We start from the raw sequence: 27,787 nt of genomic DNA, 5'->3' as shown, positions 1-27,787 counted from the left end.
ATTTTCTATACCACCTAGGCAAGTTTCTAGGAAAGAAATGGTCTTAGAACACTATATCTTATACAATCAAAGGCAGTTGGTACAAAAAAGTGGCATGAGAACATTATATTCCACAAAAAAGACAGTTATCAGTAGAAGACAAATGGTATCAAAACACTAAAATCTGTACAACCACTGCCAGTTGGTTGGTTGAAACTCTATATTCTATACAACCAAGGGCAGTACATGTGAAGTTACAACAAAAAAAGAAAGACTGGCATGAGACCACTATATCCTAAAACCAGAACTCCAAGAAATCTTGTGAGCTATTCACCAAGTACACAGTCATATGAAGACGAAACAGCTGGTATTTGTCTCTAAATTTAAACATTACCAATAGAAATCAGTTGCTGTCACGTGATCATCGACTTAGTGACCAGAAGCTATTTACCAGAAGGTTTTTCTATTACAACAGATTTCTACCTTAAATAAAGTCCAGGTTGAAATGAACTTAAAATCTGAACAGAAAACAGGTGTACGACAATCAAAGATTCTGCAATACTACTATCAGGCAATATCCTTAACTGTGCAAAATTTTGCTTTCCATTTAAAACCTGTAAATTCAACATACTGCCAATTAAGGTGTGTCTATAGTGTCAAATAATATTTCATGTAATTGACTGACATATCACTTATTTTCCATGTGTCTGTAATTAAGATAAGCCTTGTATTTAAACCCTTCCACTAAATGTTTTAGACAGGCATTCAAGGTCTCCTGCAGTATTTACAATTTGCACTCAGTAATAATTACAGTATTATCACAGCTGTTTCTACATTGCATTTTTATTCATGTGACTGAAGTTTTGCAGAAAAATGCGTGAATACTCAATTACAGTAAACAGCAACTTGCCAGTTACCAGCACTGAAGCGCATGGAATGGAGATAAGTGACATCTAGGAGTATGGACAACAACAAGTAATACGTCACACCTTAATAAAGCCACAATACTGACTACAAGGAAAGACGAAGGTGGATGTAACTCACCTGATCAACATGAACCTTAGAATAAATACCACCAACTACACCCCCTCCCCTTTGCCTCAGTAAGACTATTTTAAACATAATGGATATATATATATAATCCAACTATGTACAAGAAGGCCATGCCTAAAAGATGTATTGTTTGACTCTAGACCTGGCACCTTCAGGTTAAGGTACTGTGAAGTCTATAAGAAAAACCTAAACTGACTTTCGATGCATTCTCATGAAGATGTCAAATTTATCTCAGAGACTCATCTAAAGAACTGAAACAGTATTATTAAAATGACTGCTTAGCAACATCATCTGAATGTGTCACAACTACCATATTTATATCAATACAGGCATAATACTTTAACCCACCAAAAAAAAAAAACTAGGTCTGTAATAGTCTGCTTCTATGGAAGTCAGTCCTTTTAACATTCTGGCCATCACATCATCAATAAAATACATTACCATTAAGCTTATGGCTGAATTTCCAATAAACAAACTATATATGCAAGTTTTTATATAAAAAAACCCCCAAAAAACAAAAAAAAAACACTGTAAAATCTTTGAATAGAAAACGAAACATTTTTTCAGAGGCCTATCTTAATGACATCTGTTAACTGCAATGTCACTGCCTAAATATTATAATCAGCAGATGTTAAATATCTGCAATACTTAAAATTCATTAAGCCTTAAAGGCTTGCCATTTGCTTTCAACCCTATTCCCAACATATAAACACCAGTATAAGCAAATACAACTATATCAGTGACACCTTCTGATCTAAACAACAAACTTCTCTATTATGTGTCTGGTGAACTAACTAAAATCTAGAGTAACGTGTATTTTGGTAACGTAAACTGGTAACGTAAATTGAGTATATGTGTTCAACAACATATACATGCGTTTTTGTGGTAAAATGAATACAAATACCTTTATTTCCCCTCAGCATCCAACCTCCATTAATCAGTCTCAGTGTTTTAATTTGCATCAAGCCGCTGGTCATCCTTATCATACTGTATTATTTTTGTTGTCTTTTGGCATTTTTATCTGAACTTTGTTTCGTTCAAAACTTCAAACCTCATGTTCAATACAATTTGGTAAAATTGCAAACCAAATTGTCTCTTACATTACAATGCATGTATCCTAACAAAGCTATCAAAAAGATGGGTTTTTTTCCCCTAAATACATTGCATTGGCTTATAATCTTATATTACACGTGAAGTGAAATATATTACAAGACTTCTTGCATAAAACAAATGATCACAATTCTCCGAGACTAGAAAACTTTAATGTGGACAAACCAAATATACAACACAGAAAATGATCTGACTGAAAACTTCCCAACAGTTATGTGAAAACGTTTTGACAAATGTTAGAAACGGAATGACTAAACACAAGATAAGATATTTGATGATGACGTCTAAGTTCTAATCTAAATTGTTTCACTAGATACAGACTTCACATATCATTTTTATCTACATTACTTAAACAAAAACATGTACAATATTATATATAATAACACATTGGAAAATATCCTATGTGTAGAAAACGTTGCACATTGTCAATGTAATTAAACTGGTGCAAAATTACTACTGAATCTTAACAGTGTCTTTTCTCAATGACATAATTAACACAGATTCCCTTTTTTGTTTAGTTCTCACATTAAATGTCATTCTTGTGTAAATATGACACAAAAATGTTGTAAAAACTAGTTTTCGGGAAATTGCACATAATTATGCTCTATAACTTCACACTTAAAAAAATACAGAAAACAAAATCACACTTTCTGCACAAACTATCTACCCCTGTATAATTCAGAACGAAGTTATATTAATATAATTTGATTTGTCAACTAGGTAAAGTCTGTTTGCTTATTGTGTTGACAAGGGTTTTCTAGTCAGATGCATGTCTCTGTAACCTCTCCACCGCCTTCGGGTCTTGCTACTGATTTTGGTGGAGATCGTTTAAGTGCAGGGTTTGTGGTAGCAAGGAGAGGGGAGGGCTGTTTAATCACAAGAGGTACATTCTCACAAGACTGAGACCTTGTTTTAAAATGATCCACTGGGGTTGTAGCTTCGCGGTCTGGGGAGTGCACATGAAATGAAGCATACTGGTACTGGTTACGAATAGGGAATGATGTTGTACGCAGTAGATGATTATTAAACACTTCCTCACTGATTGGGCGATGCCCGTGGTGACTACGTGAAGTACGAATACAATGAAGACTTTGAAAACTGTGTACACTGCGTTTTTCCTCTAAGTCTTCCAGAGTGGATTTAAATGCCTTCACAACTCGCAGCTGTTAAAATAGAGAAAAACAAAATGCGATACCAGGCTTTCTTTAATAACTCTAGAGGTTATTTTCAATGCAACCTCTAAATGCCTGGTGAATAACAGGGTTACAAAAGGTTATATACTTTTTATACGTGTAATTCTACGAGTCAAAAAGTCGAAAAATGCCTCATTCACACAAAACCGCAGACACAATCTGAGCAAAGGGCTGGGCTAAAGCAACTGAGCGCTAACAAGCCACAAGCGAACAGAAGATTAAAACAAACTCGGAAATGGTTTTGAAACTTAGAAAGTCCTTCTAGCTATGTAAGAGTAATTTAGAACTATCTATCAAATGTACATCTACATGGGTAAGCAGGGTGAGACAAAATCAAAAATCAACTCAACAGAACAGCAACTAAAGTAAGAAAAGCAAAACAAGCACACTAGGTCAGTCATAAATCAAGGTAGTTAATTCAACGGTTAATACATATCCGACAACATCTGTTAAAAAATTCTTTGTCTTTACTGATAATCCCGATTTTTAATACATCCGAACATAGTCAAACAAATTAAAAAATAATCAAATCCAGCGATAAAAAAAAATGAAAAAAATCTCAACAAAAGCAAAAAAGAAAGACTTAAAAAGGGGAGGATAAAATAAATTAAAGTAAAAGAATAAACAAGATCAGAACTAAAGAGAGGAAAGCAAATGAAACAGAAATGAAGCATTTTGTTCCTTAACATTTCAGAAGGCATTTCATAAAATATCATCAATTCTGTTAGAAACTTTTGCTAGTCTACGTAATACAGAACAACATAAAATTAAAAGAAATATGTTCAAAATATAACTAGAATTTTGAATTTTTGTTCAGAAAGGAGACAAGAAAAAGGAAACGGATTCTTTCTTTTTTTTTTCAGTAAGAAAAAGAGTGAGAAGAGAACGGTACACAAAGAGATACCGTAGTTCATGTTTTTAAAATTTGGAATAAAATCTCTCAGCCAATATTGTCAGTACCAAAATACCACTTTTCTCCGCAAGTTAAAGTTTTGGAAAGTGAATGTCCATCATTTAGGTGACTTTAATTTACCTATATGTTTCTTGTTTACTTTAATGTCACATGAACACCATATAGGTCAAATGATGCATTTCCCGAGGAAACCCCAGGTGCCCCTGTGTGGGCACATAGGAAGAGCTTCCAACTGTAAGCCAACTGAATGGCTTGTCTATATGAAAGGACTCTTTATTTCCCTTTCAAGGATCAAAACACCAAGCACAAGAGGGGCAGGTGATTAAAAGACAGTGACTTAAACTATTTGTTTTGTTTATCAAAAAATAGGTTATCATGGTACAAGTAAATCATTCATCTCATTCAATTATGAAACAAAGAGATTTCTATTCCCTAGACCTTTAATAATTGAGGCCAATTCTTATAAATAACATTGAGACAGTGTGTGCTCAAATGTTTCCATTTATTACAGTCCATGTGTCCAAACTTATTGCTAAACAGTATGAATTATTTTCTCTAATACGAGGCGTCAGACATATAGTCTACTCCAACATACAATTAAACTGTCAGAGAGTGATGCCTTGGTAGAACCATTTGCAAAGCCCAACTTGATACATATCCACGAATAGGAATTACTGTCACCAGTACCAAAAGTGAAACCAACTTTTTTGAAGTAAGTAATACGGGAGGTCAAGAATAAAAGTAAAGATAAAACAGACTTTACAGACTGAGTTTCTCATTCAATTTTTGCCCTTAAACAGTATTGGCTGAGAGGCAGATTGCAATTTTACTAATGCCTATGAAAAATATAGAAAAAGAAAAAATCTAAGTGAGGCATATAATATTGTACCCAACAGTCATCGTAATTCTACCGCTTAATTTTTCCTACAGTATGCATATTTCATTAGCATTTTCTTACTTTCCATTTTGCATATAAAAGTAAAATTCCTAGCTTTATATAAACGTAACTTAGCAAAATAAATGAACTATCTTATAATAAGTAGTTGGTTATATTGTTAGAAACAAGAATTTATCTACTTCCTACGATATTCAATTTTTATATATTTCACAAACAATTATAGAAACCACCATGCATAAACTTCCCAGCTGCTTCCTCCATACAGCTTTTGCAATAAAACATTTCTGTTACTGTATTTACCCAGCTGTAAGACAGGACCAGGTCTATTGCATTATCAAATATTTCTGACCATGACCTTCTTAACTTAATAAGATCTAAATATACCTTTTTTTTTTTAATCAGTACCATTAAATGCTATTAAAAGCCGGTATCTTGTGTGGTATGCCTTGTCTTACAGAGCATAAGTTCAGTAAATGAAATGATTATTACAAAATACTTCCTTCTTCAAAGAACTAGCACACAGGTTGGGAAAAGCTTTATATCTTCCAATGCACATAGATTTTAAGTAACTGTTAATCAGGGGAAGCAACTGTGAAACTGTATAGCACAAAGGGAGATAAACAACTTACCTGTTGTTGGAGGCGCGTTAGGCCTCTCACCCAGAGGATCTGGCCACGGCGGCCCACACCATCAGCTGAAGTTTGTGCTTCAGCCGCTGCATCAATTTCATCAACATCCTCTGGCTCACCTTTACCCCAACTGCATAAATGTTTCGGTAAACTCTTTGTGGGTAGTGACGTTACGATCTAATCATGAGAAATAAAACAATTTAAACTATGACATTAGTTTCTGTTAAACAAAATACACAGAGAATGATAATAATAATAATAACAGGGCTTTGGAAATACCAGACTTAATAGGTTCGAGACAAAATCGTGCCTTACTACCATTCAATCAGCACTACCCAATGTACCATATTCATTAATAGTGCTGTATTTTACAAATTTAACAATTTATGCATACGGGGATACTAGCATTTAAAGTATTAGGAAAAAAACCATGACTTACCTGGCCCCAGATCAATGTTCCAACCCCAAAAAATATACACCATAACCATTGGTCTAAGGTTAGAGACTCTGTATAAAATGCTACACCAGCAAACTGTACAATTATTATCTGCAATAGAAGTAACTTCAAGTTAAATGAAAAACGATTAACTAGCATCAAGATTATAAAGTTATAATTTTAGTTATGAAATAGATTAGGAAACATTTGCAGTCTTAAAACTGGTAGACAGTGCAACTGTGTTTTCTTAAAAGAAGCAACAGCTGACCCTGCTTTAGCAGCCACCTGTGTTCAGCAGTCACTCACTTTGGTAACATCTTCCTGAAAAGACTTAGTTCTACTTTCAACTTGTCTTAACCAGCCAGATTGTGTAACCTCCTTGGCTGACTGCCTAACCTTTAGCCTGCTGGCGGTAAGTGATTCTGCCTTTGCGACCAGTGCAGACCAAGATCAGCCTGCACATCCATGCAGGCTGATCATGGTCTGCACTGTTCGCTATTCAGTCAGTAAATTTCCAGTGAACATCCCTTTGAATATTAAATGGTACTGCCCAAATCAAATGATGGACTAGTCCATTTCAGAACTTTAGCAGGGTAAAGGTTAATACAAATTTTACTGCATGTACAGCTGATATTATTCTTGTCCCCAGGAATCTATGACCCCGAAGGAAGAGCTCTCCCAGGGTCAAAACACTCAAATGGCCCAGACTGTTTACATGTGACACAGTGGTACATGTAAAACATGCATTTTATCAGAAGTTGCCCTTAGAAAGCTTGCACAGTGACATGATGTTAGAACACTTGCTTTTTCATCAGCTGTTGTGGACTACTTCGTTCAAATGCCGCGCTCATCGTCTCATCGCCACCTATACCGATACGCCAATAAGTTTAAAGTCAATACCCAGAATGTTTATCAAGTTATGCTCTGGACAAGAAATATGCTGGACAGATGCGCCATCACATGATACGTCCATTTTTCTAAAATGGGCAAATAAAAATCACTCATTCTCTTCAGGTCCCAACTTGATGAAAAAACTGACTTATCCTGAATTTGCAAAATGCAAATTTTAAAGAAACATGTTTTCCAAAAGGAACAATTTATGATCATTATTGTAAAGGGAGATATTTGCATGTGTTCAAAATAATACATACCTGTCCAATCATGGTTCCTATCCAAATTCCAATAAATATTGGGTTCCGTTGCAAACCCTCGAATATATTTCGCTGCCCATGGATCTTTCGAGCATTTATTTCATTACATAAAGTCATCATAACAAAAGTATTAAATATAATGGTAAAATGTTGTGTGGGTGGAGCATGGAGTAGTCTGCCTTTGCCGTCTGGAATATCAAAAAGGTCGGAACCTGTAAAGGTAATAAAAATGTGTCAATTGGTTGCAATGATGAAAAATAAATACCCGGTAAGGTTCATGGTAGATCCATGAAATACACAAGTTCTTATCACTCTGTTTTGTGCATTCAACACCAAAATCTTTTCTCAAACATTTATTTTGTTCATGTAACAAGTTCATGTTTTTAAATGCAGAAGAGTTTTGATTTATGGCCCTACATCAACAACATTTTAACCTTTTAATAAAAACGCATTACAGAAAATTTACGACATTCTTCCTTAAGGAAATTCTGAGATGGTGTGATCTTATTTCAAATGGTTTTCCAGACAAAATTTTGCAAAAGGCTTTTCAATTTGCAGAAAAGACAGGTTTTATAAACAACAGAAATACGTGTTTTGTTATCCACATATAAAGACTTTATGACCCATGAAAAAAGTTTTTATAACAACCATGAAAAAAATAAGTTTTATAATATATGAACGCCATTGAAATTATAATAACGGACTACTAACCAGCAAACAATAAGACAAACACAACAATAAGTTGATAAACAGAATGGCCAAAGATATTTTTCATCATAGTTCTCGATATGAGTGGTTTTGTACGTCCATATGGTTTACGTTCTAGGAGTTCCTCACTGGGCAATTCTGTTGCAAGGGCAAGGGATGCCAGAGTGTCCATAATCAGGTTGACCCACAACATCTGTATAGCTTTTAGTGGACTGTCCTGTAAAACAAAAGTCATTCTTGCATGTAATTTTATAACTAAACAATCTGCAAACTACCTATACACAGTAAATATTATCTGGAAGAGTTAATTTTGTATCAATTATATACTTTTATTCCGGAGTGGTAAATATAAAAGAAGAATCTTTCCATCTGTGTGGAGGTAACTGCTCTTCAGGTGTGGTTAACATAATTTGAGCCGCGCCATGAGAAAACCAACATAGTGGCTTTGCGACCAGCCTGGATCCAGACCAGCCTGCGCATCCGCACAGTCTGGTCAGGATCCATGCTGTTCGCTAACAGTTTTTCTAATTGCAATAGTCTTTGAAAGTGAACAGCATGGATCCTGACCAGACTGCGTGCATGCGCAGGCTGGTCTGGATCCATGCTGGTCGCAAAGCCACTATGTTGGTTTTCTCATGGCACGGCTCATTTCTACTTTACTAAACAATATTTATTATTTAATTGAAGGTTATTTTTTGCATAGTTTAATACCTCCTAATAGCAAACAATGGAAATAAAATTAGGATTTTTTGGAGCAGTATACTTTCTATTATCATCAAACAACTTTCCCTATGATACAGAGCTGGACTACTGTTCACATCATCAAGTTTATTGTGTTTTATTAGCATGGAGAGTTTCTCTACCCCTCTATTATACTGGCTATTCAACCCAGATCTGCATCTGAGCTTGTTTGCTCATCTCACTTGAATCACTCTTCAGTATTATGTCATGAAGAGTTGATGTAATACCAGCAAAGCTCTAACCTACATCCTCACCCAGATAAGGGGCCAACAATGCTGCTCTGTACAATTTTCACAAAATTATTCAGCAGTCCAGTAAAACAATTTATAATGATAAAAGTATGGCATACTATCGTAAATAGACTTGTTTCACTACAAAATCATTTGAGCCGTGCCATGGGAAAACCAACATAGTGGGTTTGCAACCAGCATGGATCCAGACCAGCTGCGCGGATCCAGACCAGCCTGCGCATCCGCGCAGTCTGGTCAGGATCCATGCTGTTCGCTTTCAAAACCTATAGCAATTAGAGAAACTATTAGCGAACAGCATGGATCCTGACCAGACTGCGCAGATTCGCAGGCTGGTCTGGATCCATGCTGGTCGCAAACCCACAATGTTGGTTTTCTCATGGCGCGGCTCATTTAACTTTGTGGGCATGGAATTTCATGGTTGTGGCCAGAATGGCTATTTCACCGAGATATGAAATTTCAAACATAAAACAAATGGGAACATTACTTGTTCATTGCAATTTTTTATTTTGTGGATCATTTCAACCATAAAATCCATGAAAATCAGTCACCACAAATATAAATGATTTCGCAGTATACACAATACAACACTTACGTCTATAATACAAGCACCAAGGAAAGCTACGAGTACAGCCACTACATTCACTGTCAATTGAAACTGTAAGAACTTTGCAATGCTGTCATATACGTTCCTTCCCCACATTACAGCTTTAACTATGCTTGTGAAGTTATCATCTGTTAAAATGATGTCTGAAGCCTCCTTCGCTACATCAGTACCAGATATACCCTGAAAACAGTAACAGAAAGCAGTCATTTTTTTTGCATGTACAAACAAAATAAAAGGATGACAGTAAAATAAAATAAACGATGAGTTTATAAAATGTAATAGTTGTGGATTATTTATAGTAACAATGTGGTTGCAGAGCTCCTAGCAAAATCAGTATGCTCATACATCTCATACATGCTACAGTACATTTTTCTGAGAATGAAAGACATTAAATGAAACTACATTTTTTGCACTCAGGTTGCACAAAAAAAACAAGAGTGCAAGAATGTCACAATATACGCCCGTCACAGCAAATTTCTTTACTCTAGCACCTGTATTTGCAAATGGAATTTTAATTTTGTGGTTGTTTAGTAATAACTAAGTGTTTTGTTTTCTAAGTCCACAAAAAAACTCCTTACCAGGTAGAGATACCTTAAAATACACCTAAAATTGGAAAGTAACATCTATGTTGTACCACAGAAAAGTGGTCTTGGTTTTTCCCTACAGTCAATTATAAAAAAGTTACAATATAAGTTATTTATAGTAACAACTAAGGGAAGTTAATCTTAAAAAAAAAAAAAAAAAAAAAAAAAAAAAAAAAAAAAAAAAAAAAAATTGTAAGTCCTCACAAAAATCTTTACCAGGTAGAGACTGGTAAAAATACACCTCAAAATTGGATGTAGCATGCATGTTGTACTACAGAAAAGTGGTCTCGATTTTTCCCTACGACTAGTAATGAAAAAGTTACAATATAAGCTATTTATAGTAACAACAAAGGGAAGTAATTCTAAAGAAGGGAACTGCGCATGACACTTCGTCTCATGATGGTGTATAATTGTGTCAAGTAACATCAAAATCCCTCCATGCATGAAGAAGAAATGCTTCGGACAAAGTCATTCTTGTATCTGACCTTTGGCCTCTAAGTGTGACCTTGACCTTAGACCTAGGGACCTGGTTCTTGCGCATGACACTACGTCTCGTGGTGGTATACATTTGTGCCAAGTTATATCAAAATCCCTCTAAGCATGAAGAAGAAATGCTCCGGACAAGGTTTTCATTCTTGTATCCTTTGACCTCTAAGTGTGACCTTGACCTTAGACCTAGAGACCTGGTTCTTGCGCATGACACTCCGCCTCATGGTGGTGAACATTTGTGCCAAGTTATATCAAAATCCCTCTATGCATGAAGAAGAAATGCTCCGGACAAAGTTTTCATTCTTGTATCCTTTGACCTCCAAGTGTGACCTTGACCTTAGACCTAGGACCTGGTTCTTGCGCATGACACTCCTTCTCATGATGATGAACAATTGTGCCAACTTTCATCAAAATCCCTCTATGGATGAAGAAGATATGCTCCGGACAAAGTCATTCTTGAATTTGACCTTTGACCTCTAAGTGTGACCTTGACCTTAGACCTAGGAACCTGGTTCTTGCGCATGACACTCCGTCTCATGATGGTGAACAACAGTGCCAAGTTTCATCAAAATCCCTTCATGCATGTAGAAGATATGCTCCAGACAAGGTCTGTGGACGCCGCCCGCCCGCCCGCCCGCCCGCCAACCCGCCCGCCCGCCCGCCCGCCAGGGGCGTTCCCATAATACATCCCGTTTTTCAAACGGGCGTATAATAATGTAGCAAAGGCAATACAAGCTGTAGTTTAGTTTATACCCACTTATTTTACATTTACTGAAGGCAGTTCCTTAAACTACCTCAACTTTACGAGTCCTTCACTCTACCTTGCATCATTGCACTTCAAACTTTCTAACATAATTTCCGTAATGTTTCAACTTGAAAGAAAATTCAACTAACCATAGCAAATCCAACATCAGCCTTCTTTAAAGCAGGTCCATCATTGGTTCCATCTCCTGTTACTGCGACAACCTCCCGATTTGATGTCAGTTTACTATCAATAATTCCTTTTACGAGAATGTATTTATCTTGTGGAGATGATCTAGCCAGTACTCTGAGATTGGGCCACAACTGGTCTAACAATTTTTGGGAAACCTAAGGCCATAAAAAGTATAATTGTATAGTAAACAATTATTTCAAATAACCATAGAACATTATCAGTTAAAGCTACAGAGCAATTAAACTTAATGAAAATACAACAATTTTGTACTATATCACATACCACCAAACTGTGTAATCATTATTAGCATTTGGCGATAAAATACATTAGTCTTATTTTCTTCATGTACCTTGTAAACTTTGCTTAAATACTGCACAGTGACAAGAGATAACCTGTATTTGAATGAGAGAAGGGATTTTTCATAAAACATCAAGAGCGACTGTCTTGATTTTAAGGAAGAAGTTCTCTCAGCTAAACAAAATGTTTGGTAATGACCTACCTCTCCAGTGGCTGGGTCTCGGATACGTTTGTTGAACTCCTTGCCCTCTAGGACGAGAAAATCATCATTCACATGTAAGATACCACATTTAGCTGCAATAGAGCGGGCTGTATTCACATTGTCACCAGTGACCATACGTACACAAATACCTGATCGCTGACATTTCTTAATGGCATTGGGAACCTACAAATAAATTTATATATACAAAACACTATGCGATACAATATGGATGAAAATTACAGATCACACACTTGATGAATAGAACAAGCTATTGATGAGCTGCAAATTTTGTGTGTTTCAGCAATAAACTTGTCTGCAAAAGCTTCTTTCCAGACAATTCCCTCAATATTCAATACTACAAGCAAACATAATATCACTCAATACAAGAAGCACACATATTGATACTGAGTGTAAAATCAGCAAAACCTTTTTTTACAAATTTCCTTAATTTGACATCTTCAGGAAAATGAAGTGCAGACAAAATATATTCTGTTAATTCTATGGACCACAAATATGATAATAAATCTCCGAGCTCCAAGTCTGAATTGCCCTCGAGTTAGGTATCTTGGTTTCGCACATGACATATCATCTTGTTAGTTGGTCATTTGAAATCTGGCTATGCAACAAAATCAGGGTTGCCACAAACATGGGACAAATACAGTCAAACTCGCTTTATACGAACTCATCCGGACCTAAGAAATATGTTCGTATCAAACGAAATTCGTATTAATGAATGTATGACCAGATAATTTGTCCGAGCAAGTTGGGCAGTATCACCGGTATCATCGGTGAATAGATTCCGATATTATGAAAGTAGTTAATAGTTTTAAACTGATTAAGTTAATTTACCCAGATAACATTGAAATTACTCAAAAAACGTCATACTTAAACACGTAAAACCTATTATTTTAAATTTTAATGTGCGGTCGATGTCCAGAGTGCCAAATTATATCCACCGCCAACATTGAAGCTTGTACTATATAACAGTCACTCGAAGAGGGATAAAAGTTTGTATATTTTGCAAGACACAGCCTACCTGTATCGACACTAGAACGTCAATAATGTGTTAAGAATTATTTACACCTCTTTAAATCTTGACCTCTCAATTGATTAAATTGTTTTATATTGAAATGATACACAAAGGACCGAGTGATTGTTTGTGAATAAGTGTGAACCACTCCTTTGTCCAATTACCACGCGGCACAAAGTTGACCATATTATTATTTTCAACACATTTTATAATGGCCCCCACTTCTAAAATTAATTCGTATCAAAAGATGGAAAAGTATAATATTTAAGCGTATTGGGACTTCCAAAATGTGTTCGTTTCTACCGATTATTCGTATGAAGCGAGTTCGCTATTACCGTAATAATTTTACAAAGAAAATAGAAGGACTCGGCCGGGGAATTCGGACTTTGTTCGTTTAATCCGAAAATTCGTATCAAGCGAGTTCGTATTAAGTGGACTCGACTGTAGAACTTCCTGACTTTTCCCTGGACTAAATCCCAATTTTCAATGACCACTACCAACTTATTTTGTTGGCTTCGTACAGCCAACCAGTCCAACCACTTAACAATTTTGTTTGTTTGTTTCAAAAATGTCCACTCACTAAACGTTTTTTTTGTTTCAAACATTTTGAAGGTTAATAAATCAATCAGTGATGATTACTCTTTCTAATGATGACTGTTTTAAAGAGATTTAAGAAGATATATAGTATAATTAATAGTACATAAACAACTACTGTGAAGGGGTTACAGTATGTTTTTATACTTGAATTAAAGCTTATATTTCAATTTTGGTCAATGAAAATTTCTTTTTCCCGACTCTTCTAAAACTTAATTTTTCACAGACCAAATTTCCAAAATTCAAATTTCCTATAATTTTCAAAGTTTCGACCAGACATGATTTTTCGAACACATACTCATGCACATTTAGAGACAAGGGTAACACTACACTCATCCCCCATAATTTAGGTATATGGGGGCATTAAAACTATTTATAAAGAAATGAAATTCTCTGACTATTGTTTTATCCTCAACACACCTCTGGTCTGACAGGATCCTCAATGCCTACGACACAAATACAGGTAAGTCCTCGGACAACTGCGTCTTCATCATCCCAGTCAGGTTCCTCATCAAACAGCTCATCATTGATACCTTGCTTCTCTAAAATAGTAATTGCCATACTATGAAATAAGTGAGCCGCGCCATGAGAAAACCAACATAGTGGCTTTGCGACCAGCATGGATCCAGACCAGCCTGCGCATCTGCGCAGTCTGGTCAGGATCCATGCTGTTTGCTTTCAAAGCCTATTGCAATTAGAGAAACCGTTAGCGAACAGCATGGATTCTGACCAGACTGCACGGATGCGCAGGCTGGTCTGGATCCATGCTGGTCGCAAAGCCACTATGTTAGTTTTCTCATGGTGTGGCTCAAGTATTATTTGTGCTGAACTCATTTTTTGTGGATTTGAGATTTCCCTGATCCAAGAACTTAAATCCCAACAAAAAATAAAATTCCCTTGTATTTCTTTGTTCAATTTCAAATCTATGAGCTCATGTCACTATTGAATATTGGAACTGGCTAAAACCATAAAACTTTGTAACAATGAAATGAAATAATTTTACTATAAATATTAAAGCATACAATTCATAGGGCCCGCCCGCTTAGCTCAATAGGTAAGAGCGTTGGTCTACGGATCTCGGGGTCGCGAGTTCGATCCTCGGGCGGGGCGTGTGACTATTTGATGAACGACATTGTGTCTGATATCATTAGTCCTCCACCTCTGATTCATGTGGGGAAGTTGGCAGTTACTTGCGGAGAACAGGTTTGTACTGGTACAGAATCCAGGAACACTGGTTAGGTTAACTGCTCGCCGTTACATGACTGAAATACTGTTGAAAAACGGCGTTAAACCCAAAACAACCAACCAACCAACAATTCATAGGGTAACCTCTGTATGTTAATTCATTCTGAAATTCGTCTCTAAAAGTCTATATCAGTACCTTTTGTACTGACTGATTGGTTCTGATATGGGTCTATACATATCTATATCACTATTTATTTAACATTTTTTTGTAAAAACATTTGATAGTCTTAGCAGTGTTTAACATTACCTTTTCTGTAGTCTTTGTAAGCAATACAGATAGTTCGAAGACCATCCCCTGCCATAGGTTCTATGATGCTTTTGATCACTGTTTCTTGATTCTCAACAGAGAAATGTTGTGGTTCACCTTTACAGTCAAGGATATATTCACACCTAAAACAAAGCATTTACTTTCTTAAGTATTCACTTCTCTTAGTACAATGCCATTTTACACAGTATTTCAGTACATTAAAAGCCACATACAAAGCAAACAGTGGTTCCGATTGTTTGCCTAGTGCTAACACTAACTATGCTAGTAAAAGATAACCAGATTAGAAAATGTTGTTTGAAAACATTAACCTTATTTTTTTTTTAAATATTTTGGAGCAATTTTTTATTTCTGCATTAGACAATTTTAATCATTTAAATACAGACAAAGTGAATGAGAAATATGCGAGAAGCAAAAAATGTGGCTGAATAGAGAGGTACATCTCCGTTAAATTGAAAATGGCGACGTGCAATGTTTAATCAGGATATAGTCCTTACTTATTCAGGACCATTTCAGATGCTCCTTTTGTAAACAAACGGAAATTTCCTCCCGGCAGGTGTATAACTGTACTCATTGACTTTCTCATTGAGTTGAAAGTATAAATCTTGACAAGAGTATCCTGTGGATGGTCCTCTCTTACTGCTTCGTAACTCTGACCTAGATCCATGACAAAGCCCAGCAATGCGCACTCGGTCTTGTTACCAAGCTGATTCGGGAGTTCCCCTTCTTGTTCACCTTTCTGTGAAGCAAATGAATGTGAAAACGTTATCACTACAGCTTAAATATTCCCACAGAACTTGGACAATGCTTACAAACAGATACTGAGAAGCACGCCTTCATTTCTATTTTGAAAAGTTATTTATATTATTTTTTTGCTTCAGTTCTTTAGTGTTTTGCTGTATTTTAAGAAATATTAACAGCCAACATTATTTGAAACTTAGCGCCTTAAATATCACAGTATCTCTTTGATGATTATTTCAGGCAAAAGTGGACACCAGGACAACTTAACTAAATATTCAAAAGCTTCAAACCTATTGACAATTCATTCAACCTTTAGCAAGCTAAATTTTAAAAAGTTGAACTGGTCCATCATTCAACTTGGGCAATACTACTTATCATCCAAAGGGGTGTTCACTGAAAATTTACTGACTGAATAACAAACAGTGCAAACAATAATCAGCCTGCATGGAATCATAGAATCACTTCGTCACCTCAACGCAAGAAGTGGATAACTGCATTGACTTAAAAAAGGACTTATTCACTTTTTGCGCTAAGGTGACGACTTGCCTTCCAGCAGGCTAAAGGTTAATACATGCAGTTAAACCCTAAAGTGTGACAGAATCATGATAGAAGTGTACATTGAACTTACAACAACTTGCGAAGTGTAACCACTGTTGATGGATATAGCTTTCACCAGCACCTCCTGTATCTTGTTTGACAATGTTTGAAAGTTGGGAACTGATTTATAATGTACACCTGAAAAAAAAAAAAAAACATATTAGCCAAGCCGAAAACCACAATCTACATCTATAGTCAGAAAATGAAAGGCTTAGTCCATTATCTTAGAACGATAAAGGCTCATTGCTATTTGAAACAGACAGATTAGCTCTTACGGTTCAAACATGATAGTGACAATTTGATTGAGGTACGTATTTTGAAATAAGTCTAGCAAAAAGTCAAACACTCTACCCTATCTTTTTTTACCGGCTAAATGTTCATAGTATACATTCATGCTTTCAATCCATATGTACTTTGTAGAAAAAGTTTTGATGTTAATACTGAAAACTACCTTAAGCTTTGTTTATTAACTGCTATAATACATATGAGATATTTCCCACTCTTTGAACTTACAGTTAACTCTCTAAAATCTTTAGTTTTCTAACTTAAGGTTGTGGTTGATACTAAAAACCTTAAATATTTCTTTAGCTGTCATACAGTAATATGAAACCAGTTAGTTTAAGAATCTGTATTAAGAATTTCAACAGAAATCAGTTACTAGGAGAAACACCAGTCTGGAGAGAAAATGATGTATATCCCTTTATTTTAAGTTTTTCTTTAATTTAATATTACAGTCCATTAACCCATTCATCAGATAGCAGACATTCAGGCAGGTCTACCCATACATTAGGAGAAAATTTCAATAATGGTGATCTATCAGCAACTGAAGAAACTTGACATGGAGGATAACTTCCTTCAGACACTATAATCTGTTGAAAAGAGCCGAGTTTCAGGAGTCTCAATACAACTTCCTACAGACATGAAAACCAGGTGTTCAAAAAGGAAAGGAATTTCAACCTTAAAATGTTTTTGCTTCTTTTCCTGTTTTTTTTTTTTTACACTTTTACCATTTACCAGTTTTAAAAATATAACCTTACACCCACAGGGCAAGATTACACATTGGTCATGACGTCACAATGTTACCATTGGGGAAAAAGTTATATTTTTATAGCGGGTGATGACTTGCAAACTTTAAATTTCTCTTATATTTTGTTCCCAAGAGTTTTGTGACGTAAGAATCAAGGCAATTTTACAGGCCTCAAAAGATTCTTCAAGACAGCCTTTTCTACATAATTGAGCCGCACCAAGAGAAAACAAACATAGTGCATTTGCGACCAGCATGGATCCAGACCAGCCTGCACATCCACGCATTCTGGTCAGGATCCGCTTTCGATTCGCTTTCAAAGCCTATTGCAATTAGAGAAACCGTTAGCAAACAGCATGGATCCTGACCAGACTGCGCAGATTGGTCTGGATCCATGCTGGTCGCAAATGCACTACGTTAGTTTTCTCATGGTGCGGCTCAATTATAATACCAGTTATGAATACCAAAAAGAACCTTTTGTTGAAGCATTAATTTACAAATTTTACCTCCAATATAGCTCTGTACCACTGTCATTCTATTAGTGGTCAATGTACCCGTTTTGTCAGAACAAATTGCGGTGGCATTACCCATTGTCTCACACGCGTCTAAATGCCTCACAAGGTTATTATCGTGCATCATTTTCTGAAATGTAAATGGCACCATATAATCAATGTTGTAATTCTTTCTACATATACAATTCATAACATACTAAAATATATTATGTGAGCTGAGCACGAAACTATTGTAACTGTATATAAATAAAGAACAAAATACAATAGTCGCACACTCAGCCCTCATTTACTGTAATAATTTTCATATATCTTAAAGGTGCCTCAATCATCAACAAATGTGCAAAGCTATCACAATATATGACTAACACAGAAAATAACTTTTCACTTAAATATTCTACTTACTGAGCAGTCTGGTTACCAATTTCCTCAATTAAGACTAATTCAAGGGTTATTAATCCAGTGACAAAGAGACTTTCCAGCTGGTTATTAAAACTGGTTTAGATAAAATGCCCATAAACATTCTAAGTTTGGTGAGCACTGAATAAGAACTGCTTAAGTTAACAAGTTGACACTGTCAATTTTCATAATTCTAAGTAATTCAATAATGACTGAGATTATCCAACTCATGGTTCATACAGAATATCAGAGACAAAATTCAAGTACTTTTCAAGGACTTTTCAAGGACTTTTTACAATTTTTCAAGGACTTTTTTTTTCAAAACCACGACCTAATCTGAACAACTTTTATTATGTAAAGCAAAAATAAAACAACCATCATTTGTCACACCTTTGAAAATGACGTAATTCGATTATTAGATTGATGTGATTCACTATTTTGCTGAGGTTTATCGCTTTTCTTGTGATTTTTAGCGCACTCCTGCTAATGATACCTCAAAATTTTGTCACACGACGTACAAATACACTTCGTTCTGTCTGCTCTATAGGGCTTCAGCCACTGTTTATATTCGTCTTTTGTCTCCCGCTTACTTGAGTAAACATGTTTATATTTCTTACTCATTTTAATTCTCTGGAAAAACTCGCAAATAGCTAAAAATTGCGAGTTATTATTCCCCCGTACTTTTTTTAAACGGAAACGGAAACATGCAAACGGTGATATAGTGGAAATAGCACTCTGTAAATATCGATAAAGTGTGGCCGTAGACCACTATAATAGCATACGAGTGACCCGATCCTGCAATTTCACGAATTTATTTTCATTTTCTCCGATTTATTTTAAGCCTTAAATTCTTTTTGCAAAACAAAGTTACGGAAAGAATATTTTCAAGGAGTAAAAGGTCAAATTCAAGGAGTTTTTTTCAAAATTCAAGTACTTTTCCAGGTTTTTTATGGTTTTTGTCATTTTCAAGGAGTTTTCAAGGACTACCATCGAATTCAAGGACTTTTCAAGGCCTGTGCGAACCCTGCAACTGGTTATCAAACTTTTTCAAAATATTTTGCCCATTTACATTTTTACCCATTTGGTGAATACTGGATAAGAACTATACCTTTCAGAGATGGCATACTATCAATTTTCACAATGTTTAGTAATTCAAGGACCATAACTATAGCCTCTGGGACAATCTGGATGGTTATCCAACCCGGCTGACATATTATGCCAATAAACATTGTCCCAAACTGGTGAACATTTCATAAGAACTGCTCAACTCAGAGAGCAGACACTGTCAATTTTCACAATACTGAGTAATTGAAGGGCCATAACACTAGAGAGACTTGAAGAATCCAGCTGGTTATAAAACTTGTCTGAGAAATTATGCCTAAGTTTGGTGAACACTGGATAAGCATTGTGCAAGTTAAGAGAGCAGACAACTTTTGTGGGTGACATATTCATGTCTGTCGCCACAAATGTTCTCATAATATTTCCCGTTTAAATCTGGAAAACATAATGAAGGCCTCAATTTCTTAAGTTATACATTTAAAGACAAGAATGAATTTATTTCAAACACTAACAAGGCATTAGCAGGCTATTTGCATGTTAAATCTCATACCGATCGCATTTCCATTTATATTCTTAAGAAATATGCAAAACCAATTTACATAGGGTAAGGAAATGTATTATTTTGCCAATAATCTGAGAGCAGTGAAAATGTAAAATTCTTCTGGAATTTGATACTGGAAAGGAGTGAAAATGCATATTAATCTGCCTGCATTATCACTGTATCATAGGAAACAATTCCTCCTTAAATAAAGTTCAAAATGGAAAAATATGTTGTGCCAATCCCCACCTACTATAAATATTGTTAATAGAAATGTCAAGAACCATTCATTCTGACCAATACCATTTTCTTCACAAAAACAACCGAACTGGCATTTCAAACAGAAATTTATTACAAAAGTGAAAGCCAATTAAAATAAAGGGATTGTTTAGTCATTACAAAAGAACATTATCATTTTATCCAGGCATGCTGGAAGTTGTAACAGAAATGCCATTTTACTCATTAATTACAGATCAATAAGATAAAAATAGAGCAAAGTTAAACATCCTTACAGATAACGCATTTTATGAAATATCAGAGTTCAATGACTGAAGCATACCATTCCATAAAATACCAGAAAAGCAAGAATTATGTCAGCATTGTATGACACATGCTCTCTGATAATGCTTGAAAGAAGAATAAAGCCCACAACAGGGCAATATGCCAGAAAAATGATCAGACATCAAAATCCAGAAAATATGCCAGACTTCTTCCACTGTAGAAGCTGAGTATACTATGTTCTGGTGTAGTTGAAATAGTTGTAATATTTCAAAATCAAAATCATTTTAATGTATTCAAATGGAGGGTTTTTTTTTTGGGGGGGGGGGGGCAATAAAACTGAAGTTTGTTGGCATAAAAACATATTATCCTGCAGTTCAGATGCACTGTAGATCAAGTTTAGCATTGCAGACATAGTAAGTTGGGGGGGGGGGGGGGGGGGGGGGGGGCAAATAAAACTGGTTTGTTGGCATAAAAACATATTATCCTGCAGTTCAGATGTACTGTAGATCAAGTTTAGCATTGCAGACATAGTAAGTTGCGGATTTTGTGCCTCGATCACCTTGCTTGTCAGGAGATGACACATAAAACTCAATTTCTAAATCTCACTTTCCAAAATATTCCAAAACTGTCTGACTGAATCTGGAAAATGTCAGACTATGCTTACATTTTTACAGTTTTCTGTCTGACAAAATCTAATGCTTTGACAAAATTTAATTTTGTGTATGGAAACTGCTGCAGTGAGAAAGATATTAGAATCTGCGTGTGCATCTGCTACACTTTCTACAACAGCATAAAAATGTTGCACACTGTTAATACCTACCCTAACAGAGTAAGCAAGAGATAAGGTTACAGCTAATGGGAGACCCTCAGGCACAGCCACTACCAGCACGGTAACACCAATGATGAAATGATTTACGAAGTACTCTATATAACCCCAGTCCCAGGTTTTTTCCTCCACTGCAAATTTCTTCACACAAAACTTAATGATGAGTATAAGGACAGTTAATACAGCAATACCGGTACCTGAAATAAGAAATAAGATCATCTTTATGTAAACATATATTGTACAACATAAAACCTATTTCAAATGGTAATAATGAAAAATTTTCTAAGCTTTCCTCATTTTTGAAGATTTCCACTTGTCAACCTGTTCTTTGTGTATTATCCTTCACTGAAGGTCAATAACTCTGTTGTTGATTATGATCAAAATATTAATCAAATTTCATCTTCACATTGTGCTTGATGTTCCATAAAGACACTGTTTGTTCATGTTTAGCAAAACAATTTTTCAAAGCTGTAAATTCTAAGATAAGGTCCTAGTACCTGTAAGTAGAGCTATCACTAAAAGTGATTAATACCCCCCTCCCCCACCCCGACCTGTCTTGTCTTGATACAGGAAAGGTTAGTGCTCTGTACATCACCTTTATCTCACTGAATTAAGATTGGTCAATATTTCTGAGTACTTTTATGAAAATCCGTTAAACAATTTCATAAAAATGTCTCCTGAACTGATCTATTTACAGCCCTCATATATTTCATATCTGAGAGTATAAGAAACACCATCTTCCTAACTCATCTAACTTGGTCATGAACTTGTGAAAAACACAAAATTCAGGATGTGTCCTCCCAGTAATTGAATATGTGACGGTTTGCTGGACAGCAATTAGATATGAAAATTTCCCCAAAAGGGGAATACAGAACATCTCGTCAGATAAGCTGATTATCTTAAGAAAAATGAGCCGTGCCATGAGAAAACCAACATAGTGGATTTGTGACCAGCATGGATCCAGACCAGCCTGCACATCCGCGCAGTCTGGTCAGGATCCATGCTGTTTGCTTTCAAAGCCTATTGAAATTAGAGAAAATGTTAGCGAACAGCATGGATCCTGACCAGACTGCGCGGATGCGCAGTCTGGTCTGGATCCATGCTGGTCTCAAATGCACTATGTTGGTTTTCTCATGGTGCGGTTCAAATACAGCATGCTCTACCAGTACTTTTATTCCAGTTTACCCACTTCAGAGGCCAGGCGAGTGCAAATTCATGACTTGAGGGAAAAGGTTTACAGAAATATAATATCAATTTTCTAATACTGGTGTGTATATCGGTCATCATCATTTTTCATTTTGGACATAAGTATCATATTATGTATACTATGCAATCATTAGCATTTCTGGAGAACTGATTTTCATGGATTTTGTTGTCGAGTCAATCAACAAAATTAAATCCCAACAAACAACAAGAATTCCCATTCATTTTATATTCAGAATTTGAAATCCACAAATAAATAAGACGTTTTTGGCCAAAACCACAAAAATAAATTAACTTTTCGTAACACAAACTATTTTCAGCAACACTTTTGAGAACAATCAGTTACTTCTTCTTACTTTTGGTCAATTCCTTAATTTTGTTCTGTCTGGCCAAGCACGAATTCATGAATCTTTCTGGTTGAGCACAAATTTATATCTGATTGAACACCTTGTGAATATAATTATGCATACAGTACAGTTCAACTTGGTTCATTCGTAACAGTCTGTTTTCAAAGGAAGACGTAACCTACAGCTGTATCATTTGGTACTGGAGAGTTTGGTATTGTTCGGAGATGATATTTTGTACTAGAGCTATCACAAAAGGCGATTAATACCCAAAGACACCAATTTGATACAGGGAAAGTAAAAGGCTGTGATCTTTTACCTTCAGGTGTGTTTACTTTTTTTTTTTTTTTTTGGTTGGATTTAACGTCGCACCGACACATGATAGGTCATATGGCGACTTTCCAGCTTTAATGGTGGAGGAAGACCCCAGGTGCCCCTCCATGCATTATACGAGCAGGCACCTGGGTATCAGGTGTGAGTTTAATCCTGAACCTTGTGGCCTGGGATGTACATTCAGGATTTTGTCCAGGTGAGGTTAACAACACCTACTTATGCTAGTTTTATGAAAATCCTTTTAGTAGTTAAGAAGACATGGAGCAAACAGGAAGTTACATTATTTGATCTTTCACCTCTAAGCATGACCTTGACCCTGAACTTAGTGATCCAAATCATTATGCTATGCAAGTTGTCTTAATCAGTTGCACAATTAATTCTTGTTTTACGAAAATCTTTCAAACAGTTACTTCTGACCTAAAAGTGTGACCTTGAAATTAGACCTAGTGGATTGGATTCTACACTATGCACATCATCTTGATGTAGTTACAAACTGACACTAGTTTTAAAAGAGTCTTCCCAGCAGTTTAGAAGGTATGGAGTGGACACAAATTTACGACATTTGACCTTTCATCTCCAAGTGTGACCTTGAACTTAGACCTAATGACTTGGGTTGAGCACCCTTCCCTTTGGTTTCGAAGATATGGAACAGACTTCACAGATAGAAGGATATACCAACTGACATGCGTGAACCCATTTACTTTGTATCTGTGGTATAATGATTTTATATCTTTGTCTTATTTCATATTGTATGGATTTGTTCGTTTTGTTGGCACTGAAGTCAAACCTAAAGAATTTAAATCACATGTTGATCACCAGCTTTTTAACAGTGGAGGAAGACCCTGGTACCCTTTTGGGCTTTGGTTTTATAACCATGTAGGCACCTTGGAAAAATTAACAACTTTCAATAAACCAGCTGAATGATAAGACATCAAGGAAAATTTTGAACCAGTTGCAGTGAAAACCAAGTGATCTGAAGTCAGCAATGTACTGTAAGGAGCTCAAAACAAATTATATTTGTACTTTTTAAATAAACCAGTGCCAACTGTGTAGGCGGCTACCACTTTACTTTGTGGTTAATATTTCTTCCTGTTTAAAATAAACAGTATCACAGTTTTTGATAAAAAAAAATTATTTCATAGTCCAAGAATAAACAGTCACAAAAATGTCTGTAAAAGGAAATTATTGACTGTAATATGCTGCATAAAAGCAAGTTAATTTTTCTTTTCAATATCTTCTGTTAGTCACAACCTCCACCTCTCCCCCACCTCCCCCCCAAATAAAAACAATAAAAAAACCCAGAGGTATCTAATGACAAAGCACTGAACTTTAAAATAAAAACCATTTACCTCCATAACCAATCTGAATTGCAAGTTTTGTAAGCTTTGACTGAAGAACGGACTTCTCCTTTCTGGTGCTGGCTTGATGCGTCTTGGCTGCCTCTGGTGCCGCTTCCTCAACTTCCTCCGGTATTTTGTTGCTCACCTTGTTACTGGCATTTGCGTGGTGTGAATTACCCGTCATTTCAAGGTTGACTGCTTCTGTGTCTGTCAGGGAAAACAAGAAAATAGAGTTTGCACAGATATTTAGTTACGAGGGTCAAATGCTCACACTGATATTTTATGGCGGATTACTTTACTCATCTTTATAATACACTGCATATGAACTGTCGGAGGATAGCAATATTTGACTATTCTAAAACATTATCAGTAGAAAAGTTAACGTAATGAATACCACATAGAAAAGGGGGGCATTACTTCGCAGAAAAAGTAAAATAAAGTTATGGAACCTGAGCACTGCATGCCAGATCATCACAGTGAGCAAGTATGCAAAGTGGTTACTGAGATACCAGCTTTCATTTTCCTAATCAAATTTAAATGTGTTGTGATAAAAAACAAAGCATTTAAACATGAAAGTATTGCTTTGTTTCAGTTGAGAACCCAGTTCAGTTAATGTGATCACTGTAACAAGATCTCGAAGGAATTCCATGCTAGGAAAATATAATTATTTTCTAAATTATCTTTTTTTTTTGACTCGATTATAAACTAGTATTGAACTCACATTAGCATAATCATGGTAAAAAAGCATCACATACAAAAATGCAGTTAAGGTAGTTCTGCACGTTTGATAAACCGGAAGTGATGGTGTGACGCCATTTTTCCAGAAAACATAGAATAAAGACTGCATTCGGTGTACGGAACAGAAAATCATTTTATGAATTAATTGCAACCTGTGAGTAAATTTATTACAATGGTACTGTTGCTATATTGTAAAGTCAAAATATGATATTAAAACATATCACATGTTAAATAATTCAAAATAACGTCCTAAAATTAGCGTGAAATGTCCGGTTTACTTTAATCATGGTCAAATATCTCAAAAATAAGCACACGGACCTATATATTTTATTTCATCAAATTATAGGCCATGTCTTTATTTACAACTGTGAGAAGTTTCATCAAAATCTACATTGTAGAAAAATTTCTATTCGCGAAAATGTTAAGAAAGTTATGATTTTCCCATAGACTCTCATTATGAAATACTGCATGAGGTCCCTATTTTTTAAATCAGTCTATCAAAAAATCAAGCACACGACCCTATCTTTTTTATTTGCTTAATTTTCTAGGTATATTCTGAAGTTTTGAAAAATCAGTGTTTAACCTTTAGCATGCTAGATAAATTGTCGTCTGCTGGAAATGTCGTCTGCTAAAATTGTAAAGTTCATTCAATTTGCTCCAAAATTGGAAGAAATATTGTCAGAGTAGCAAACAGCTTGGAACCTGATCAGACGCCGATTTAATCGGCGTCTGATCTGGTTCCAAGCTGTTTGCAAAGGCTGTTAAATTCGCCTGCAGCAGGCTAAGGGTTAATCAAATTCTACATTGTAGAAATAATTTCGATCCAAACGTGCAGAACTACCTTAAAGGAATGTATAGAAATTAAAGCAAAATTGTGTGTTTTATCTTCACCTCTTTTCTCAGACTGGACAATTTTCTGTTTCTGACCTAAATTAAGTACTCTTAAAACCTATATCGAGAACTTCAGCCATTTCTTTATCTCGCAAAGGTAAGCCATAACTTACACACTAGTAGCTAAAAATATTTCTTTTGTGCAAACAGTCAAGAGTAATAATGAAATATAAATGAAAAAGTTATATCCGAGACGCTAAAATTCTCCAAGAAAAGAAATACTCTGAACAGAAACAGTGCCGACTATAATAATTTCCATTTTGGGTTATCTGTAGGGTAAAAATAAGTTAATCTAATAAATGCTTGTATTACAGAAATAAAGATGTAAAAACTGTAAGGTTATACTGAAAGTGTGAAAACTGGGGTTACTTGCAAAATTAATTCTAAAAACTGACTGTTATTACACACAAAAACTATAATAAAGCAAATTTTTAGGGAATAAGAACATGAAACAAATGAAGTTTTATTTGAGCCGCACCATGAGAAAACTGCCTTTGAAAGCGAACAGCATGGATCCTGACCAGACTGTGCGGATGCGCAGGCTGGTCTGGATCCATGCTGGTCGCAAACGCACTATGTTGGTTTTCTCATGGTGCAGCTCATTTTTCCTATCAGGATAGTTTGACTGACATTTTTTTTTTAAAAGAAAATTCAATTTTTTGCATTAAAGTATGATGACTGTCATTGTAAACATAATACATGAAAAAATAAGTAGTATTTTTATATACTGATGAATGCAACTTTAGCATGTTCCATTTCACACCACACCAAACGATCCATACACTCACATATACCACACTTTTTTATGTCTCAATAATTTCACATGTTTTACTTCATACATAGGAAAATAAACTGCATATGAGCTGCGCCATGAGAAAACCAACATAGTGCGTTTGCGACCAGCATGGATCCAGACCAGCCTGTTCATCTGCGCAGTCTGGTCAGGATCCATGCTGTTCGCTTTCAAAGCCTATTGCAATTAGAGAAATCGTTAGCGAACAGCATGGATCCTGACCAGACTGCGCAAACGCACTACGTTGGTTTTCTCATGGTGCGGCTCACATTTTTTTCACCCAAGGAGATAACTTGTGTATGATTAATTTATAGTTACAAGGAAATCTCACAAAAACAGGAATTAACACTGTTTTTTTTATATCTGAAATGAACCAATTCCACTACTCATATGTACGAAATAAGTAAAAGAAAACTATCAAAATTATACAAATACTATACATGAGCAAAAAGAAGATAGAATGGATATGACAAGCAATTCTACAAGCACTAAACAATAATAAAATGTCAACAAAAAATATTTTAAAATATGTAACTCAACTTTTAAGTTTGTGATCTGACAGAAATACAGAGTTATTTATTGTCTCAAATGAACATCTTTTTTTAACAAAATGAAATATTATGACAAAAGTCTTTATTAATTCAG

At 35.5% G+C, this 27,787-nt stretch overlaps 1 protein-coding gene across 14 annotated transcripts in view; it reads right to left on the bottom strand.

Moving 5' to 3' along the window:
• LOC123530428 (plasma membrane calcium-transporting ATPase 2-like) overlaps nucleotides 1–27,787 on the bottom strand; it is a 178,231-nt gene that overhangs the window by 23,271 nt on the left and 127,173 nt on the right. For all 14 annotated transcript variants that reach the window (XM_053521513.1, XM_053521524.1, XM_053521525.1 and 11 more), the window contains 14 exons: nucleotides 24,730–24,927; nucleotides 21,495–21,697; nucleotides 18,175–18,310; nucleotides 16,676–16,782; nucleotides 15,804–16,045; nucleotides 15,289–15,431; nucleotides 14,217–14,338; nucleotides 12,173–12,355; nucleotides 11,634–11,828; nucleotides 9,655–9,846; nucleotides 8,074–8,287; nucleotides 7,363–7,574; nucleotides 6,215–6,322; nucleotides 5,776–5,952 (listed from right to left, as the gene is read on the bottom strand). In XM_053521513.1, coding sequence (XP_053377488.1) covers nucleotides 5,776–5,952; nucleotides 6,215–6,322; nucleotides 7,363–7,574; nucleotides 8,074–8,287; nucleotides 9,655–9,846; nucleotides 11,634–11,828; nucleotides 12,173–12,355; nucleotides 14,217–14,338; nucleotides 15,289–15,431; nucleotides 15,804–16,045; nucleotides 16,676–16,782; nucleotides 18,175–18,310; nucleotides 21,495–21,697; nucleotides 24,730–24,927 — 2,432 coding nt within the window. The remainder of the gene's footprint in view (nucleotides 1–5,775; nucleotides 5,953–6,214; nucleotides 6,323–7,362; nucleotides 7,575–8,073; nucleotides 8,288–9,654; nucleotides 9,847–11,633; nucleotides 11,829–12,172; nucleotides 12,356–14,216; nucleotides 14,339–15,288; nucleotides 15,432–15,803; nucleotides 16,046–16,675; nucleotides 16,783–18,174; nucleotides 18,311–21,494; nucleotides 21,698–24,729; nucleotides 24,928–27,787) is intronic.

This window comes from Mercenaria mercenaria, chromosome 13, assembly GCF_021730395.1.
Source record: "Mercenaria mercenaria strain notata chromosome 13, MADL_Memer_1, whole genome shotgun sequence".
Lineage (NCBI taxonomy): Eukaryota > Metazoa > Mollusca > Bivalvia > Venerida > Veneridae > Mercenaria > Mercenaria mercenaria.
Note: the sequence above shows the minus strand (reverse complement) of the source record. Positions and strands in the feature narration are given on the sequence as shown.